Genomic DNA, 19,449 nt, shown 5'->3' on the forward strand with positions numbered 1-19,449 from the left:
CCACATCCGGTAGTCCACTGCATATTCGGAAACATCCTCATGGCAAGACCAAGGCCTCAGGACAAAAGGCCTGCAAGGATAAGAATCCACCCAGTGTTACAAAAGGCCCTGTTATCGTCGTTAGCCCTCGATGAGTGAGGATGGAGAAGGTCCTGCGGCAAGCGGCCTTGAAGGATTATTACACACGATGGGAGCATGTTCGGGTCACTAGTATGCAGAATATGCCGCCGCAAGGCCATGATGGGAAGAAAAGAACGAATGGCAAGGGAAAGGGAATGGGAAAAGAGGTACTCGGCCTTCGTATGAAGTTTCTCAATCTACAGACCTGTGGTCGCCCCGACGGATATCACTTGCAGTTCAACACCTCTCGTATCACAAGGACTTTCCACGGTGTGTGTGCTTCCAAAGGCACTACACCATCTAGGCGCTATCTTACACAGTGGGCTCGATAGAAATTGTAGCTTAGCACAGCTAAACGAGCATATGGTAGGCACTCTGGAGGTTTCCGGGGAGTCGCTCGCCTAGGACCGCCAATAACTTGGCGGCCTATGGATGAGCTCGACTAGTCTGCACGATATCAATCCGCTCGCTGGCACTCGGCCCCGTGACGTGAGCGAGGATGACTGCGTAGTGGTGATGTACACTGCCATTGGGCACATAATAGTGACCGAGTCATCCTCTGCGATAGTCAGCCCTTAATCAGATGGTATGGGCGCTTTGGCGTAAGCGGGGCGGGCGGCCGCGCTCACAAACACAGTCTGCCGGTTTAGGTAAACTTGCAAGATCGTATGGACAGGGTACCTACGGAACGTTGGGCTTCCGGCCGAAGCGGCGACTTTAACCCAAAGTCCTTTTTCGAGCATCCACCAAGGCTGCTTCTGTTTTCGCCCGGCTACGCTCTCGCTTCGTGGCACCCTTGCACCGGATTCCAGGGCGTCAAACAGATTACAGGGATGCTCGTGTCTTTCTGCATCTACCTCGCAGTAGCGTACGGCCAGAGGTACCGTGGATATGAGCCGATGTTGGAGGGCTTTGGTGTGAGATCGCAGGATATCGTAGGGCCAGGTCTATATGGATTTAGCAGTGCTTGCCTGCGTTCAGCTTTACCGGTTCACGGATTATTCACATGCCGAGAGGCTAGATGATGGATGTCCCAGCAGCGGGTGATGAATACAGTGTCATAGGATGCGTCTCTGGGCCCGAAGAATCGGGGATCCGCGAATAGCGAAGTCGAGGGAGGAGTGACTCCAGGCATGGCAGCATTGATCATCATCGCCGAGAGAGTGGACACGACGCGGTGCGGGCGCGTTGAGTTTAACCGTACTATGTCCATGCTGAGATCGGAGCAAGAGAAGACAGACAGGCCTTGAATCCAAATGCTGCAAGACGAGGGGAACCTAACCCCAACCCCCGTCGGCTGACATTGTATCACAGTCTGAAGCCACGGCGCGGCGGGCTCATATACGTACTACCGGTATGGTATGGTCCGGGACGATGGTGAAGGTTGCGGGCTGAAGGGAGGAAACGGTTGGGCGGGTCAATTTTCCTCCACTACCTTTGCAACTTTGCAGTAAGGGTCCTGGGTTGATTCCACAATCCCAGCAAGCCTGAGCCAAGTAACTGGATGGAAGGAGCCTGGGAGTAGAGCATGTATGGACCGGCGCGGTTTGGCGCCCTATTGAATTTGAAAAGAACAGGCCAGGCTCGTCGGGGATGCCGGTGCCAACCTGGCGGGCCGATGAAAGTTGTTGGTTGGTACAGGGTTTGCAGGGTAAGGGCAAGATTGCAAGTTTTTCGGTCCGCCAAGGTAAAAGGGAAGGTGTTCGAGACCAGCAGACTTGAAGAGTCGTTTTGTACATTTCGTCCGCATCCGGGCATTACCAGAGGTTGATCAGTTTGACGGCCAGTTCCAAATACCGCTGGGCACCTTCTGCCCATCTCGCTTTCGTGAGCCCTCTTTTCCCCCAGTGTCCATCTTGGCCTGGGCGCATACTGCACAAAGATTCTCCCTGTGCATCACGGGTATCATCTCCTCCAATTTCAGGTCGAAGGGAGGGGGTGTTCCAATTCTCGTCGTCTTGTTGGACCCCGACGAATCCACAGAAAGGTACCTTGCAGAAAGCGCGAGATGAGAGGAGATGCCTAAACACCGAACCTGTCGGATAAGTGTCTTCCTGAGCTACCCCCTTACCCTACTACCCATGTATACTGTCCAAGGGTCACTCAATGTAGACAGGGGTGTGCACGTACCGCAGGTACTCTGTATGCATACCCCAAGAGCTGCCCGCCCTTTCCCCCTTTCCAGGCCGCCTGGCTGGAAAGGTAGGAGGGGCAGGCAGATTTCATCTTCCCCAGGAACCGACTTTACCGTGCCGCCATCCTGCGGCGACTCCATCAAGGACCTCGACGGAGACGTCTCGACAATTGGGCATGGGAAAGTCACCACCTGTGGTATGATCCCAGCAGACGTAAAGCCTAAAAGCGCCATCGCCTCAACTCATACTCTCACGACGACAAGCAAAGGAGCATTGTATTAGTGAGTACAGGAGGATGGAGATATCCGATCCATTGCCATCATAATTTTAGCATTGTGTATTCAACCACGGACACGGGTACGGACATTTGGTCGAGCCCCCGAAAGATACGGACGTAAGGAGGGAGGTTGCCCTGAACCGAGCGTAGCATTCCTTGTCTCTTGGCCGAACCCGAGAACCTCAGCCAATGTGTCCCGCACTTGGATAATTAGCTTGGATCCCGCATCCTCGCCCTATGCCATAGGGCCGGACCGTAGAGATTGACACACTGGTGGTACAAGTGCCAGTCGGTACCACAGCTCAAAGATGAGAGCAGAGTGCCCCAAAGCTTTCATCTTGTCACAACCCGAGGGGGCTCAGTTCCAGACAGGCGAGATGAACGAGCCCACATATTGCCCGGGAAGACATGGAGGGGGGGGGCTAGCGGTGTAATGCGCAGCTACTGACTGCACTTGCACTGCACGACTAGTGATTCCACTCCCAGTGCCTGCCTACCTCAGGAAAATCAGTCACACATGGCCTCAATATGGCAGCCATGGCAGGGACTCTTGATTGGGTTGCAGGTGAGTGACAAATGATGCAGATACTGTTCCGTATTGCTGACAACAAGATGCAGTAGTAGGTACCTTTGGAGGATTGCCTTGGGCCTTTTGCGATTGGTGATTCACCTGCTACGAATTCGAAGGGGGGCAGGAGAAGAGGGAGAGGGGTGGAAAGGCATTTCAAGACGATACAATGCCATTGGCAGCAAGAAACACCTGGCCCAAAGGATGTTGACGCCACTCGGACGGGCGTGCGGGCGCGGATGGCCACCAATGGGACGAACAGGGCGACGAACTGTTGATTTACACGGCGCTTAAGGAGGGAATAAACCAAAGATATGTCCATACTTATATGCATGGCTGTCGCGAGCCAACGCTTGCAAATTGTTTCCTCACGTCGCTCGACAAACAAGCATGGGTAGTGGAGGGCTTGTCAAACGTCAAGTCCTCGTGACTGGCCAAACCTCCTCGCCTGGCCTTTGCCTAATGACGGGATCGCTGTCTCACAGAACTAAGACCAAGGAGCGCCACAGCGATCCTTCCCTCAAAGTTAAGATGGACGGCCCGTCATTTGCAGGATCGCAAAGTGCGCTGCTGGATGAGACGCAGATTATGCGCACATGCACCATGCGCCTTGATCTGCCTTCTCCTACCTACTATACTATGTGTATATAATTAATGGCATGTTTTTCTGCTCTCCGTTCTTTCATCCTGGAACGTTGCAAGGTGGCATTAGGCTGGCTACCCACAACGCCCCAAGGAACGGTAGGAAGGCACTGTAGCAGCTGGTAGGTTGGTGGGCAGACAGGTACCCTGAGTCGGCCGGTATGCGCGTACCTGTAGCATGGCGTATGTGTATATAGACTTGTGCGTGAGGGGGTGTGTGTGTGTGTGTATGTGTGTGTGTACCTTGTCCTGGCCTTCAGCTTCTCTTCCCGTGTCGCTCCAAGCGTCAGCATCAGCGCCGACACCAACGCAAACGCCAACGCTAAGAAGCGGGTGGGCGCAACGGCTACAGTCCGAGGCGGGCCCTAAATGCTCTTGTGGCAGGCACGCAGGTAACTTGGGCGACAGAGAGTGAGGTACCCACGCTTACTAGGCAATGAGTAAGATACAAGGCAGCATGTACCTAGCTGGATCCGAATCCACCACGGCCGATGTGGCTCAATCGATCGATGGAGTCTCCATTTAAAGCACGGGCATTGTCCTGTCTGGGTCTCTATCCCCGGCCAGTCTTAATCAAACGGTTGGTTGGTTGGAACATGACGCTGCTCCAACCACCAACAACATGAACTTTCACCGGCGGTGCTAAGGGTTCCAAAACCACGGAGGGGCCCGCATGACGAACAAACCAACCGACACGGATGGGGACGAAGCAAAAGAGTCATTGACGGACATCAAAAGGTCCTGCCCAGAGTTCACCAGGGGTGGTTCGCTCTGCTCTGTTCTGCGCCCATCTAGACACCAATACACCCACACTACGCTACACTCTCATGTCTGTGGGGCTCCTCCCATCTCTTCCCCAGACCCCTGACGCAGATGATGATGCCGGTGACCGGTCAAGCCTCGAGAGCTGTATCCTGGTCTAGCCTCTAGGCAAGGCCCTCTCTCATTCCCAAGTTGCTGGACTGGCCACTCAAAGCTCGGGAAATGAACGGATGAACGTGCATCGCCTGCGTTGGTGCAGGCAATTATCGTACCACCCACCGCCCACGAGTTGTTTTTGCTCAGGTTCCAGCTCCCTCTCTCTTTGCCATGAGCCACCAACACACACACACACACACACACACACACCTACACCCCTCAGGAAGATGGCAGGGTAAAGATCCAGGAGGGCTGGCACCTCTAGCAACGCAGAGAAAAAGAGACAGAGAAGGGGGCGCCAGACTGGCCATTCTAGTCGGGTTTTGCGAGTTGCATTTCCGTCGGCCTTTCCAGCGTCCTTGGAAAGAAGTGTGTACCGTGGGTTCGTCGCGTTCACATCCCCTCCATCCGTACTGAGTACCTTGTCCTCGAAGCATCGCTACTATTTTCTCTTCCATTCCCACCTCGCTCCTACTCTGACCCCCCTCCCCCCCTCCCCCCATCTTCCATCATCGAAGACCCTCTGGCCTCACACCTCTTCTTTCGTTCTTTTCGTTCTCCACGTCTCGCGCCGCCCCCAATGACACCCCTTCCTGGCTGGGTTTGGCCTGGCAGAATCCTTCGCGGGACGGTTCCAACCACCAACACCAACAAGGTCCAGCATCTCACTTTGTGCTTGTGCTGCTGCTCCCTGCCTGCCCGCCCTTCCCCGTTTCTCTCTGTCACATTGTCTGCTTTGGCTGGCCACTGTGCATTGCTCGTTTCTATCAATGGGTTCTGGGGTTTATTTTCTGTCTTCATCCGGATGTCATGTCGCACTCGCGATTTCTCACCTGTCTGTCCGGTGCCTCTCCTGATGCTGGAAATGCATTGGTTGCGTCTCTGCGTCTTTGACGTCCCTTTTTCGCTGATGCTGGATTTTTGCTCGTCTGACCCCCGTCTGCCCTCACATGTCCCGTTCGTGCTATATCCGTACGTACATGCCTCTTTCTGTCTGTCTATGCTACCCTGCAACTGGGCCACTCCGTCCCCAGGTGTGTCCAGGCAGAAGCAGGATCTTGGCTCGTTGCGAATCGTATAAAATTTCCCAGAGTCTGCCTCGGATGATGCAGGAAACGGGCTTGATCTGCCTTGCTCTCTTGTCTCTCTTTGTTTCCAATAACCCTGCAAGAAACCGGTCGAAGGTCATCTCGACCCCCATATGCCTTGCCCACCACCCAAGTAGCTCTGAGCTGGGGCACTTCCCATCTTTCGGATCCTTACCTCACCTTATTTACCTTACTCGCCTTATGCTACACGCATTCATACACCCACTGCCCTATACTCACCTCCTTCCAACCCACCCCCCCTTGTCATCCTTGGTTTCCTGTCTTGTCTCGCCTTCTCCCAGACTCGGACACATTCTTTTATAACTGCCTCCTTCCCCATCTTACCTCCTGTCCTTCAGCCTTCCTGGGCAAGGTTGCCAATCAGATACGCAGTCCTCCCGATCTGGCATTATCCACACACTCCTCCCACTCACACAAATCCACCCAAGCCCCAAGCAGGCATCCTCCACCCCCCTCAAGGCCTGATTGCGTCCTGCTCCAACGCCCTGTTGGTATAAGAACCGAACTTTTGCGTCCAACAAAACCCCGGTGGGAAAAAGCGATAAAAAAGCAGAGGACTGCGGCCAAACCAGTCATGGACCTCACGCCACCATCACTAACAAGGTCGCCGGCATCTCCAACTCACACCTATTGTCCATCGGAACGATCCTCCTTGGATTACCCATCTCCGGATCTAGCAGCCCAACAGTACAAGCTCACTTCGTTGTATGCTGCTGGTCAACTGTGTTCTATAATAGGCCAGGCAGCCGATGCCGACATCTCTCTATCGCCCCTAGATTCGTCTACTACAGCCGACTGGGCCTCGTCCAACATCATGGCACCATCATCCTCGTCCTTTTCCATCCCGAATGTCCTCTCGTCAGAATACGACCCGTTTGCAGAGTACGACACTCGGGTCTCAGCCTCGTACGGGCCCGAGACGTACCCCCCGCCGCCCTCCCATTCATCCACGCTAGGAAACCAGCAGCATCCACTCGCAGATTCCCCAGGCCGCTCACCTGCACCTTCATCCTCGAGGAGCTCGTTTTCCTACGTCCAAGGCAGCCATGTCGTAAGTTCACTAGGCCCGAGGGTCAAACTGGAGAGTTCCAACGATTACGGCTCTGGAATCGACGCCTCTCACTACGCCTCCCCGCGCTCAATGCACGCCCCATACATGACAGAATCGGGTCCGTACGCAAGTCCTCACCAGGGTTACATGCCAGACAACCACTCTCCGAGCTGGTCAAAGGTCGAATATGGCGCCGAACACTACTACCAAAACTTGCCGGCAAGCGAGCCGGCGCCTCCCAGTCAAGATGTGAAGCGGACGGAGGAGCTGAAACACAACCGTCCGAAGCGGGTGCCGCGGAAGATGACATCCGTGGCGGACGCCAACTACCAGTGCAATGTCAAGGGTTGTGGCAAGCTCTTCAGCCGTAGCTACAACTACAAGGCCCATTTGGATACACACGACGAGAGGCGGGAGTACCCGTTCCCTTGCCTCGCCGCCGACTGTAACAAGAAGTTTGTTCGAAAGACGGATCTTCAGAGACACAACCAGAGTGTCCACGTAAAGGAGAAGACCCACAGGTGCGACTATTGTAGTCGTCTTTTTGCTCGCAAAGACACGCTTCGCAGGTGAGTTGTAGCGTACAATGAATGCCAGCAACCACCCATACTGACTTGCAGCATAGGCACATGGAGGATGGATGCTCTAAACGCTTCGACGTCGGTACATGTGACCTGCGCGTCGAGGGGTACGAGGGGGGGTTAGGGTCAGCCAACCGTAACATGGGAGGGCCGATGCATCCCATGGGCTCAGGCTCAGGCCCTCTTCCACCGATTACCATGCCAATGAGCAGCGGCAGCAGTCTACTACATCCCGGCTCTTCAGCAAGCCGGAGCAGGAGCGTCATGTCCGGGACAAGTGATGGGGCACAGAGCGACAGCTGGCCACGATGATGGAACGATAATATTCGGCCTCTTGGCTCGGCGACGGTCAATGGGGCGACACACAACACATGCGCGACATGCGCGCATAACATGAGAAACGGCTGTGCACTGCGGCACGTATATTTATGACTGTATCACCAATTGTTGAAGGGATGGCTTGGGAGGGTTCGATTTGCAAGCACAGCACTACTTAATTGCGTAGATACCAGGACAACGGCGCTGGGACATCAAGGGGCACGGCGAAATACTATAACGATTGAATGGACGTGGAACTAGGGAGAATGGGGGATTATGTTTTACAAGGCTCTATCCAGGAGTATGAGACTTGGGAGGCAATACTATTTCGTTCCTTCGGCATAGTCATGCGCACCTTCTCAAGCCGCAGAGTAAAGTGGGAGACAGCACAAGGGCTTTGCTAATGGTGATTTATTTCCAGCATGGAAAGGGATAGGCCGGGACAACGACATGTTGCGTAGGTATGTGACATACTTTCGTGGTAGTTTCAAGGTCGGGTCGGCCTGGTAAGGCTACCAATCCAGTCGAGTCCTGGGCGATCTCTTATCCCTCGGGGCTGGGCCGAACGGCAAGACTGCGATTGGCCAGAGTGAGGGACGGAAGAAGCAGGAGAGCTGTGGTGTGCGTATTGGCCTTCGCTGCGCCGGTTGACGCTGGGAGGGGCGAGGAGCACCTGCCAGCTTCTGTATGTTTAGTGTAAATATCTAGGCCTAGCCTGGTCTGGCGAGGTTATACTCCATGCAGAGTACATAATCAACTGTTCCGCGTTCCGCCTGGGCTAGCCTAGCCAAATATTTCTTCAGTCCTCAGTACCCCCGAGGGGAGAAAGTAGGTACCTCCGCCCAGAGGTGTGGGACCGGGAGTTCGGGAGCTGGGGCCAACAAACTTCGGACGTTGGACGGGCTGCGCTTGCCTCGCCTGAACCCTGTCAGGTACATGGCAGAAAGTACCTCAGTGCCTCGGTACCTCGCCCACAAGAGTACTGAACCCCATACCATGCGCGGTAAACCATCCGTCGTCGACATAATACTCCGTACACAGTAGGGGAATATGCGCGTTCTTTGGGGAAAACCCTCTTTTAGAGTACCTACTTCACTTGTCCATTTATGGAGATCCCAACTCATACTACCTAGGTAGTGTGCACCAGAGACACTGCACTTTGGGTGGGGGTGCTGCTGCCTTGACCTCGTTCATCTGGGAATCACTGTTAGAACTAACCGTGCAGTTGGGAAAAAACCCAACCAACCGCCCAAAATCCTCCACTTGCCGTCACCGAATCACCAGCAAACCGGTTTGCGAACTGGCCAATGGCCTTACTAGCTCGAAGGACTGTTGTCCGGGCGGGGACAGGGCTATGTCAATTCTGCTGCTACTCTGACTCTGTGGTCAAAAAGCTCTGTTGTTCTCCTTGCCGTTCTTGCCTAGTTGTCGCAGCAAAGGCAAATTGCCCTGCAAAGGATAGGTGGATGCCCTTTGCCGACACTCACTGGGCTGGCGAACCATCCGATTCTCGTGTTGCCTTGCAGAGTGACCGCGTTTGCGTCGGATATCTTACGGAGCACCCCTGATGATTGGGAATACGGCAGAGAGCTTTCTCATTTGTCTCCTCGGTCTCAGCGGGGCGGCTGATGGCGGGGCTTGAACAATGACTAGGCATGGAACAGGGACAGGGACAAGGATACGGTGCAAGGGTCGGTGGTAAAGGTATACATGGACGCCATTGCTAGCAGTACACAGTAGTGTATACAGCATGGGCCACTCCGCTCTCTAGTGCTCATCATTGTTGGTGCAGTGTCGCATTGGGGGCATCAAACATCATCGCACTACTCCACCATCAAGATTTACCTCGACATTGTCGGATTTACCAAATGTGTCTGCACTGCAGCCCTGCACCCAGGTCTTGAATTGAACTGGGAATTGAAATCATAGTAAGTGGGTCTATCTCTTTCTCTCTCTCTTTCCTTCCCTTTCTCCGTCTCACTCAGGTTCGCTCACTAGGCCTGCAAGACAACTTACTGGTGCGGCGGTGCCATGGCTTATCAGCCGCAGTCGCAATGAGAACAGCGGCCCCAGGTATGTCGAATATATCCTATCACTCGCTTCCATCACTACCACTTCACAGCACGGAGTGGCAACGCATCCAACTAAGCAACGCTCCCGTTCGCAGGGCCACTCACATCTAGCCAGGCCCTCCTTCACGCAGACGACAGTTGCTAACATTCTCTTCAACTCGGACCAAAAGTAGAGAAGAAGACCACGCGAATTTCTCGACCTCATTCCTTAGACATGTCCAGTCTCGGTCCCAGTCCCACGGCGAAGATCTTTCTTGTCTCGTCTCATTCTTCCTTCTCTTAGCCCCTTCTCGGCCATGGCAGCTCTCGTGCAGACAGACCCCTTGTCCTGTTCACGAGAGGACTACCAAGTACGGGTACTCAACTCTCAAATAAAGGGTGACTGCATGATGCACTACCCATTTACCGCCCCCAAACGCGGCAGCGTCACACTCTCCCTCGGCGCCTATTTTCGCCTCTGCCATTTGCTGCACCGCAAGCCCGCGGATACTTCCTGCATACCCACTGCCACCATTCCATTTTCCAAGTTGCATATCGGTCAGCCGGTCGAGGGTATGTATGTGGGTGCATCGCATCGCATTCGCTTGGCCGCCTTTCCAGCCACCACCCGGATACCACGCCCCTTCCTCGCATGATGGCCGGCGTTCGGTGGCCTGCCTGCCTACCTTCTCCACCCTTCTTGATTCCAAAGTGCCTCGGTTCTGCTGCCTGGTAGGGCTGGAACGACGCATGCACCGACATGCTGGGAACAGGTTACATAGTATGTATGCCATGTCATCCTTACAGACGAGATACGCAGATGCTACGTGTGCGCTCCCGCTGTTGCAACGCACAACAACATCAAGTGGGGAGTAGAGCTCCCACGCCCCGTCGTCAGGAACTCTGGACAACACTCACATCGGAATTGGGACAGCAGCATCATACGGCGGCTTATATTATGTTTTTTTTTTATCTTTCTGATGAGGCCTGTCCAAGCTGATGGTGTGGAAAACAAAGGTCGTACCCAGCCTTGACCCGCAAAATTTGGACTCAGCTAGCTACACACTTATATACTCGCAACTATAGGCATGCCCCTGATTGGATCTGACAAAGAGTGCGGGCCGCCATCCTGGCGATCGGCACTGTACTACAGCCACCTCTGCAGTCGTTGGGCAAAGCAACCCCCCATCTGCATATGCACTTGGCAGTGGCTGCGGCGGTTCGGGCCCGGGACCCAAGACATACACCTATCTTACCGCCCTAAAGAATCACGGCAACCAAGAAGTTGCCGTGACTGGGACTCTTTGGGGATCAGCGATAAACGTAAGCTGGGCGCGATGATTTCTGGGTGTCAAGGGGTGTGCGTCAGAGGTCTGGGGAAAACCGGGTTGTGCCGCCAACCCATTTTGTTGAATAACCGTCCAAGGTTGGCTGCTAGAACTCTAGATGATTGTACGGCCAAGACAAGCAGGTAACGGGCCATTCTGAGGCGAATCTTGCGCTGCTTTTGGTTCAACCCAGGGAAGCCGTTAACCCCAGCTCCTCCTCTGTCTCCGCCTAACGTTGTACGTGCCTCGCTATCTAGCTCCGCGAATCCGGATCGTCAAAACTGCTTCATCGGTCGTTATCTTAAAATGTTGTACGAACGTCCTGACACCCAGTACAGCACAAACAGCATGGGCGAGCGGATTTCAAGAGTATCTTTGCCGTCCTGTGATCAACTACGCATTCCCGTAGCGTTGTGGAAGCCGCAACATCGGGCTGGCTTATCAGTAAATGAGTAAATCGCCATCCTCTCGTGCGAGGTTCACTGGTTAGGTATCTGGGAAACTCAAATATATTACTTTTCAAGTCACGTTGCCTCTATGCCAATCCCATACAATAAATACAACTATCGGCTAAGAACATCCCTAGCGAACCCCGGCCCAGAGCGACACGAAAGAAGACAGACACGAGCAACCGGACGGTCCCGCCTACTCAACGTTGGACGACACATGGTGCGTAGGCAGACTCGTCAGGACATCAAACGCACCCGTGCCGATCTTGCCCAAGCGGCCCATGACGAGGCGGCCACTCGGCGTTCTGAGATCATCCCAGTCACCATCGAGGACGGCGTCCTTCAAGAAAGACAGCGTCGTCTCGAAACTCATCTTGGTAAAGGGGCTCACGTTGCCCCGCAGGCCGTTGCGGTTGAAGGGCGTGTAGTCGCCGTTGCGAGTCATGTAGTCAGCAATGAGGTTCAGATGTCTGTTGTCGACACTGATACCGTGACCTCCGAAAACACCTGCAAGCTCGGAGACGATGTTGCTTCGGCAGGCCTCGATACCATACACATCAAGTACGGCGCCAATGTCGTTACTGGCAATCTTGTTGGGGTTGATGAAGTCGCCGTACTTCTGCATGGCCTTGAGGTTGCATCCAGATGTGTAGATCGCCGGCACCTTCACCTCCTCGCCTGTACTGGGGTCTGTCACCTTGTGGTCTGGCGTAAAGGTGCACGAGCCGACGCCGGGTATCTGCTGAATAACCGACTTCTTGACTGCCGCTTGTACAATGTTAAGCATCAATACCTTGGGGGTATCTGCTTCAAACTCGAGCGTGAACTCGCACCATTCTCCTGCTTCGTCGTGGCGGAATTTTGTGACACGAAGGTATCGTTCCTTTACTCGTTCAGCTCTCCAGTCGCCTTCGCTTTCCGAGTCGTCGTCTTCCTCCTCCTCATCCGACCCTAGCCTCTGGGCTTCCGGCGGCGGGCTGCCCCCGAACCCTTCGTCTTCATCCGCAGACGTTTCACGCTCCATCTGGCGCTGGATTGCATCGTCCTCGTCGTCATTGGGTCCATATGAGACAGCCTCCTCCCGGTTCGCCCGCAGCTTGGCACTCGTGGCGTCACCGTCGCCGTCATCGTCATCATCGTCGTTATCGTCTCCGGCGTTTCTTGCCTCACTGTTGCCAGTCGCCATCTCCACAACGCCCGATTTAGCGCCAACATCCGGCGTAGCCGAAGTAGATTCACTGCGACGCTTCTTAATCTCCCGAACCATGATCTTCAAAAGGTGATCCAGGAATCTCTTCTCGACCGTATCCAGAACGTCGGATGTGTCGATAGCGTAAGCCTTAGTGTACTCCTCGGCAGGGAAGAAGTTGAGTCGCACATCGTAAAGCTTGGCCAATGCACCATTATTGCCCTTGCCAATGCGCTCGTTAACGGTGGCCGTGTCGAGCACGTCGGCCAGGGGCAAGACGCTGATGGACTTCGCAAAGACCTCTCCCTCTGCTGCAGAGAGCTCCTCATGGAGAAGAAGAGTCATCGCCGGAGTAGAAATGGCTCGACTTGCGGTCATGAGAATCTCACGGAGACGAGGAATACCAAGCGTGACGTTCTTGGCCGAGTGACCAGCCAAGTGGAAGGTGTTTAATGTCATTTGCGTCGAGGGCTCTCCCACACTCTGGCCAGCCATGATACCAACACCTTCGCCCGCTTCAACAAGCGATCGCATGTACTTTGCGGCGAAAACAAGCTCTGCGGACTTCTTGCTCACCGCGGGGGCGTCAACCAAGCTAGACGGAGAATTTGTCTTGTCCCGGATGAGGCCGTCCTTATTGTCCTTGATGTACTTGGACATCTGCTCGTAGAACTTCTCGGAGGTTGCAAATGCTACTCTTGCCGGATTGACCATGGAAATTATGGGATCCTTGGCCCCCGCGCTGTTGAGCTTGGCGTGCTTTACGGCGCTCTTCATGTGCTTGAGGATTTCGTCCTTGCTACCGGCGAACTTCTCCTTGAAGCCATCGCTGAAGTTGAGCTGAGCCGACTCGGAACCAACGTTGCGGAGAACGAAGCCAAAGTCGGAAAGGTATTTTTGCTTGGTAGGGTCAAGACCATCCTCGCCATAGAGGAACTGCACAAGAGTACCATCGGCATCTCGTACCGTCGAGTCGTAAGTCACTGTGAGTCCCTCCATGCCCTTGATGATACACCTCTGCAGGTAACCCGAGCGAGAAGTCTTGACGGCTGTATCGATGAGACCCTCACGACCTGCCATGTGATGGAAGTAGTACTCTTGCGGTCGGATACCAGTCAAGAATCGTTGAACGATGTAGCCGCCAGCACGTACATCCGTTTCGAAAGGTTTAAAGCAGGGCAAAGACTTTCCGCTAACCATAAGAGGAACCCTCCTGCCCTCAAGAACCTGTTGTCCCAAGTTGCACGAGATAAGGTTGGCGTTGACCTGACTACCCTTGGCACCAGATGTCGTCATTGCCTGCATCTGGTTCTTGGGAAACTGCTTGACCAACCCAACAGGAAGACAAGCTGTCGTTACCATGCTTGATACCTTGCCAGAGCTCTGGTTCATCAGCATATCGAGACCTTCTTGCTTGCTGTCGTCTCGCATGACCTCTTCTAAGCGGATGAGTAGCTCTGGATCCGTGCTGCTGGGCGCCTTGTCCTCGAGCGACACATATTGGGCTGCAACTTCAAGGCCGATACTCTTCGCCCCCTTCAGTGCCTCCTTTCGAGCCTTCTCACCCTCCGATGTGAGTCGCAAATCGTCCATGCCGCAAGTGAAGGCACGCATGTTCAAGTATCTAGTGAGTAGCCGGCCCATGCCACTGAGCAACTTGCCTGCGACAGCAGGTCCATAGATCTCGTGGATGGAATGGACAAGGCCACCAGAACTGGGACCAAGATGGGCTTTGTCAAGAATACCTGACAGGAACTGACCATCCTGGAACATAACAGTGCCTTCTTCGACGTGGCCCTTGCCCCATTGTTCGCCCTTGACTTGACTCTTGCCGGTCATCCAAAGTCCTTCGCCGTTAGGGGGTTTGATGTTCTTAAGAATCGTGCTAATGACCTGCTTTCCGGTCCATCTGGGTGTCGGCTTGATGACTGCTGGGGGGATAAGTTCGATTCTTTCGCCAAGAATGTGGCCACTCTCCGGACGGAGGGCTGAGTAGATGAGTTGCTGATAGGCGTCGCGGTCGAAGAAAGTATCTTTGTTACAAAGGGCAACGGAGACCGAAAGATGGTCCTGAATCAATCCACGGAGTGGCTTGCCTGCCGTGCCTGACAGATACTGATGGTCCGTATCGGCAATCTGTAAAGCCTCTGCTCTTGCAACCTCGTTTTGAGGGAAATGCATGTTCATCTCATCACCATCGAAATCGGCATTATATGTGTTGCAATTGGCGTAGTGCATTCGAATGGTCTTCTCCCCTGGCAGTACACGGACTCGGTGACCCATGATGGACGGCTTATGCAGCGTCGGTTGACGATTCATCAAGACCACGTCACCGTTTGTCAGGTGTCGATACACCTTCTTGCTCTTCATGCCGCTCATCTGGTTGTTGGTTGGCGCCAGAAGCTGATTGGCAAGCGACACACGGTCGTCGACAGACTTGGATCGAAGGTTAACGATCTGTCCGTTCTCATATTCGATGGCTGCCGCACCAGGCCATTTGTCGACACCGTTGATGACGGCTTGTTGCATGTCTCTGAAGTTATGACTCGTTACCGGTTCAGGATAGGTAAGCTTGCGCGCAAAAACAGGAGGCACACCAATTTCATTGGTCTCGATGTTGGGATCAGGAGAAATGACACTTCGAGCTGCAAAGTTGACTCGCTTTCCCATCATGTTCTTTCTGAAGAGACCCTCCTTCTTTTCCAACTTTTGTTTAATACCATCTTCGTTTCTCTTGGCAGCAGCACCTTGTACAGGATTTTTGCTTTTATCGATCAAAGAGTTGACGGATTCTTGCAGTTCGGTCCATATTTGGTGCAGGTCGGTGATATTTCTTACTCTTCCATACTGATCTGTGCCTCCAACATTCTGGTGTATTCTCGCAATGTTGCCACAATTCCGCAGGATCATCTTGTACAGAGAGTTCTGCTGAGCTTCGGAGATTTGAGAGTCGCCAGTACGAGCCTCGGGACGGTATTTGTTCGGCGGAACGAGAATAGTTCGAATGAAGAACATGTCTGCTGACACTTTGGCAGCTTTCTTGGTCATTGGTTTGGAGTTGTAGACCAATGACATGATGTCTTGCTCTTTCTCGAATAACTCCCGCAGACGCGCGCGAACCTCCATTGCGCTGATGTATCGTTGCTGACCGGGGGTGACGGCAACAGCATCAACCCGTGACTGCTCTTCCTTATCTGTCAGGTCATGGTCGTCACCGCTGACATCGCGCATTTCGATATCGTTTTCTTCGGGAGCGTTGATATCGACATCGGCGATCCCTTCGTCGGCATCGGTAGAACCACGCTTGGACTTGGACTTTGGCATACGCGCCGCCGTTGCCATGGAATCCTTCAAATGCAAGTTTTTCTGGGCCATCTGAGCAAGATCCTTCTCGCTGAGAGCTTTTTCGAAGATCTTGACAAAGCGATCCTTCCGGTAAGCAGGCGATATACCGCCACAATTGTCGCATCTCCTGGGCTTTGTGATTTGCGTCATGAAGTCCTTGATGATCTCTCTCCTCATTTCGATTCCTCCTTCGTGCTTGCCCTTCCTGACTTCGCCAATACTGAGCTTGTGTGTTTTGAGAGACTGACGAACAAACGCCTCACGTGCACCGATTACATTGTCAACGGTAGATGTGCCCTCTTCTTCAGCCTCGCTTTCGTAATCGGTGGGCACTCCCGGCATGGCAAGGCCCTTGAGATCTTCACCGATAGCGTCGAGCAGATGTGCCTCGTGCAAGAGGCCATGCTGAAGCAATCGAAGTTTGCAGGAGTAGCGATTGATTTCGCGGTGGCGCATGCGAAAACCTTTGCAGTAAACACATTGCGATCTCAGCAGTCGAAGTACCTGGTCGAGAAAGATTGGATGGTAAACCGGGACGGGAAGCTCGATATGGCCGGTGTGCCCCGGGCATGAAGACTGGTTCAGATTACATGTCGCGCAGCTGTGAACAGTATGTAAGTCAATTGGGAGAGAAAAAAGAAGCATTGGTGGGCGCTTTCATACAGTGCATCGCCCCATGAACCGAGAGCTGGGTCGTAAAGACCACCTGGGACGGGGTTGAGAAGGTTGTCGAAGGTGCTGTCGTTCTCAATGCGCTTGACAGAGATGGCTCTGATTTCTTCTTCGGTGAGAAACGTGAACTCGACCGTCTCGACAGACGACGAGACAGGTTGGGAGATGTTCATGGTGCCAACGTGGCTTCAGGAAATGGCCTGACACCAATCTGAGTCCGTACAGAAGGCGAGGCGAAAGGGAGCAAATTTTCCATCCAGCGTCCAGTACAAGACGGTACTCGATCGCAAAATCAACAAGCCCGGGAGAACGGTCGAGAGCGTCGGTGGGACACCGAGGGGAACTTTTTTTTAGCGGTGGCCGATGGCAGAAAAAAAGCTGGGCCCATTATAGGTGGGTCATATATTGTCAGCGCAAGGCTCCAAGGCAACACTGACCAAACAGTGAGTGATCAGTGCGGCTTTCCTAGTGGACGGGTCAAGCTTAGGTCGAGTAGGAGCAACGGATGCGTGCACCTGTATCCACCGAACAAGGCTCCCAACGATAGTCTCGTTTATCATCGCGAGGTTTTCGTCTACTACCAAATCAAACAACCCTCTCTGGTTATAGCCCTTTTTTCCTCTCCCCATCGCTGCCCGACTCCTCTACGACAGTGTCACTCACAGGTTACTTAGTGTCTACTGCGCTAGCGACAATAGTCAAGACCTACCCCGGCTCCTCTTGGAGCAGCAAGTGGAAGATATTCATACCAATCGATTTGGAAAGATCCGACGCATCAGGTTCAAGATGGATCGAAGATCAGGTTCGCCGAGCCTTGGGCCTCGTCATGACCCAAATTCGAGAGTTTCCAAGCCCGAGTCGGCCGCTGATAAAATGGCTGCACTCAAAGCAAGAGTTGCTGCTGCGATTGGTGGCAGCAAAGCAAAGGGAGGCCTCAATGTTGGATTGCACCCGGTTCTTGAGGGCCTCAGCCAGTCAAAGCCTTCAGGCAGACCAAACGATACAAAGCCGTCAGCACACCGATCGCTGTTTGATTCGAGTTCAACTACCGCGTCTGGATACAGAACACCGGACCTGTCAGGGCGTGGCCGCGATGGCCAACAATCGAATCCGTATTTCAATGAACAACTTTCGGCACAACCTGCGAGTGGAAAGCAACGACAGGCGCGACCGCTACACTTCCATCCCAAGGGCAAATTCATCCAGCAGGCTGCCGCACTGCGGCGACAGGCTGCGCTGGAGGAAATGAAGAAGCGCATTGCGGCACAAACTAGGAAGGCCGGTATCGATGATGAGCTGGATATGGAGAAGAACCTTGTTGTGGAAGTTCCCCCGGATATCGAGTGGTTCGACGAAGGACTAGTGGATGGGACTTACGATAATATTGACGACGAATCCCGCCTCAAAATCGACAAGGAAGACACCATTATCACCGAGTACATACAGCATCCCGTCGCCCTGGAACCACCACAAGAAAAGAACACACCGGCGCCGAAGCCCATGTACCTGACGTCGAAAGAGCAGGCAAAGCTACGGAGGCAGCGGAGAATGGCCGAGTTGAAGGAGCAACAAGCAAAGATCAGGCTTGGTCTAGTGCCAGCTCCACCTCCCAAAGTCAAGAAGAGCAACATGATGCGCGTTTATGCGGATTCGGCAGTGAAAGACCCGACGGCTGTGGAAAACCTTGTCAACCGTCAGATCGCAGAACGGCAACAGAATCACATGGAGGCCAATGAAGAACGCAAACTCACCAAAGAAGAGAAACAGGAGAAGCTTGCTACGAATCAAGAGAAAGATGCCTCCAAAGGCATCCATGTTTTGGTTTTCAAGATCAACAGTCTCGCGAACGGCCAGCACAGATTCAAGATTCAAAAGAATGCGGAACAGCACGCACTCACCGGCATTTGCGTCATGCATCCGAAGATGAACCTAGTCATTGTGGAAGGTGGTGAACACAGTATACGCAAGTACAAAAAACTTATGCTGGACCGCATCAACTGGACCGAGAATTCGCCGTCACGAGAGGGTAAGGAGCAGCACCAGGCTCGGGATTGGCTGGTGGCGGAAAATGAGAAGGGTGATCTCAAGGATATGTCGCAGAACGAGTGCAAGTTGGTGTTTGAAGGCGAAGAGAAGACAAGAGCGTTCCGCAAATGGGGCAACAAGGTCTGCGAGTCCGATGCCGAAGCCAAGGACGCGCTGGTTCGGGCAAAGATGGACAACTTCTGGGCACTTGCGAAAAGCATGTAGTAGCGCCAGCTGTTGGAAGCAATGTGTATCTCAGCCACGCAGGGATTAAGATTCAAGCAATGCCAGTGTGTTAGTGGCAGACACTTCACCTTGTTGGCGTGGCAAGTGTTCGCAGCGAGGTTGAGATAACGAATGGGTTGTCAATAAAGAGGTTACTGCGTACATCTCGAACTTCATTGATGTACTTCGACCGGCTTATCGGACATTTATGGGTAACACTTGACGATACAGGAAGGCATGGCGCATCAGCTCAGCAGCCTTGGAGGGCGGATGAAACAAATCCCGTTCAAATCGAAAAATTGTTAGATGATGTATGTGGTCACTGTGAGATGGTGTGGTATTTCCGTACGGCACCAACGTGAAACTCGTTTTGGGCCTGTGGCCGAGAAATTACAGACTGAGTCAGCGTGAACTAACAACAGGTTAAGATGAGTCAAACATTCAAA

The 19,449-nt window shown here is 53.5% G+C and overlaps 3 protein-coding genes across 3 annotated transcripts; 2 read left to right on the forward strand and 1 right to left on the reverse strand.

Moving 5' to 3' along the window:
• Positions 1–6,343: 6,343 nt before the first annotated feature.
• Positions 6,344–7,713, forward strand: EsH8_II_000922 (uncharacterized protein; the record flags this gene model as incomplete). The annotated part of the gene is made up of 2 exons (XM_083264220.1): positions 6,344–7,389; positions 7,446–7,713. The coding sequence occupies 2 exons, from the start codon at positions 6,344–6,346 to the stop codon at positions 7,711–7,713; spliced, it is 1,314 nt and encodes a 437-aa protein (XP_083121542.1).
• Positions 7,714–11,743: 4,030 nt separating this feature from the next.
• On the reverse strand, positions 11,744–16,926 carry EsH8_II_000923 (DNA-directed RNA polymerase I core subunit RPA190; the record flags this gene model as incomplete). Its single annotated transcript, XM_083264221.1, has 2 exons — positions 11,744–16,682; positions 16,745–16,926. 2 exons carry the CDS (start codon positions 16,924–16,926, stop codon positions 11,744–11,746), a joined length of 5,121 nt encoding a protein of 1,706 aa, XP_083121543.1.
• A 700-nt stretch (positions 16,927–17,626) lies between these two features.
• On the forward strand, positions 17,627–19,003 carry EsH8_II_000924 (U4/U6-U5 snRNP complex subunit PRP3; the record flags this gene model as incomplete). The annotated part of the gene is made up of 1 exon (XM_083264222.1): positions 17,627–19,003. One exon carries the CDS (start codon positions 17,627–17,629, stop codon positions 19,001–19,003), a length of 1,377 nt encoding a protein of 458 aa, XP_083121544.1.
• Between the last annotated feature and the right edge of the window lie 446 nt (positions 19,004–19,449).

This window comes from Colletotrichum jinshuiense, chromosome 2, assembly GCF_051148585.1.
Source record: "Colletotrichum jinshuiense chromosome 2, complete sequence".
Classification (NCBI taxonomy): Eukaryota; Fungi; Ascomycota; class Sordariomycetes; order Glomerellales; family Glomerellaceae; genus Colletotrichum; species Colletotrichum jinshuiense.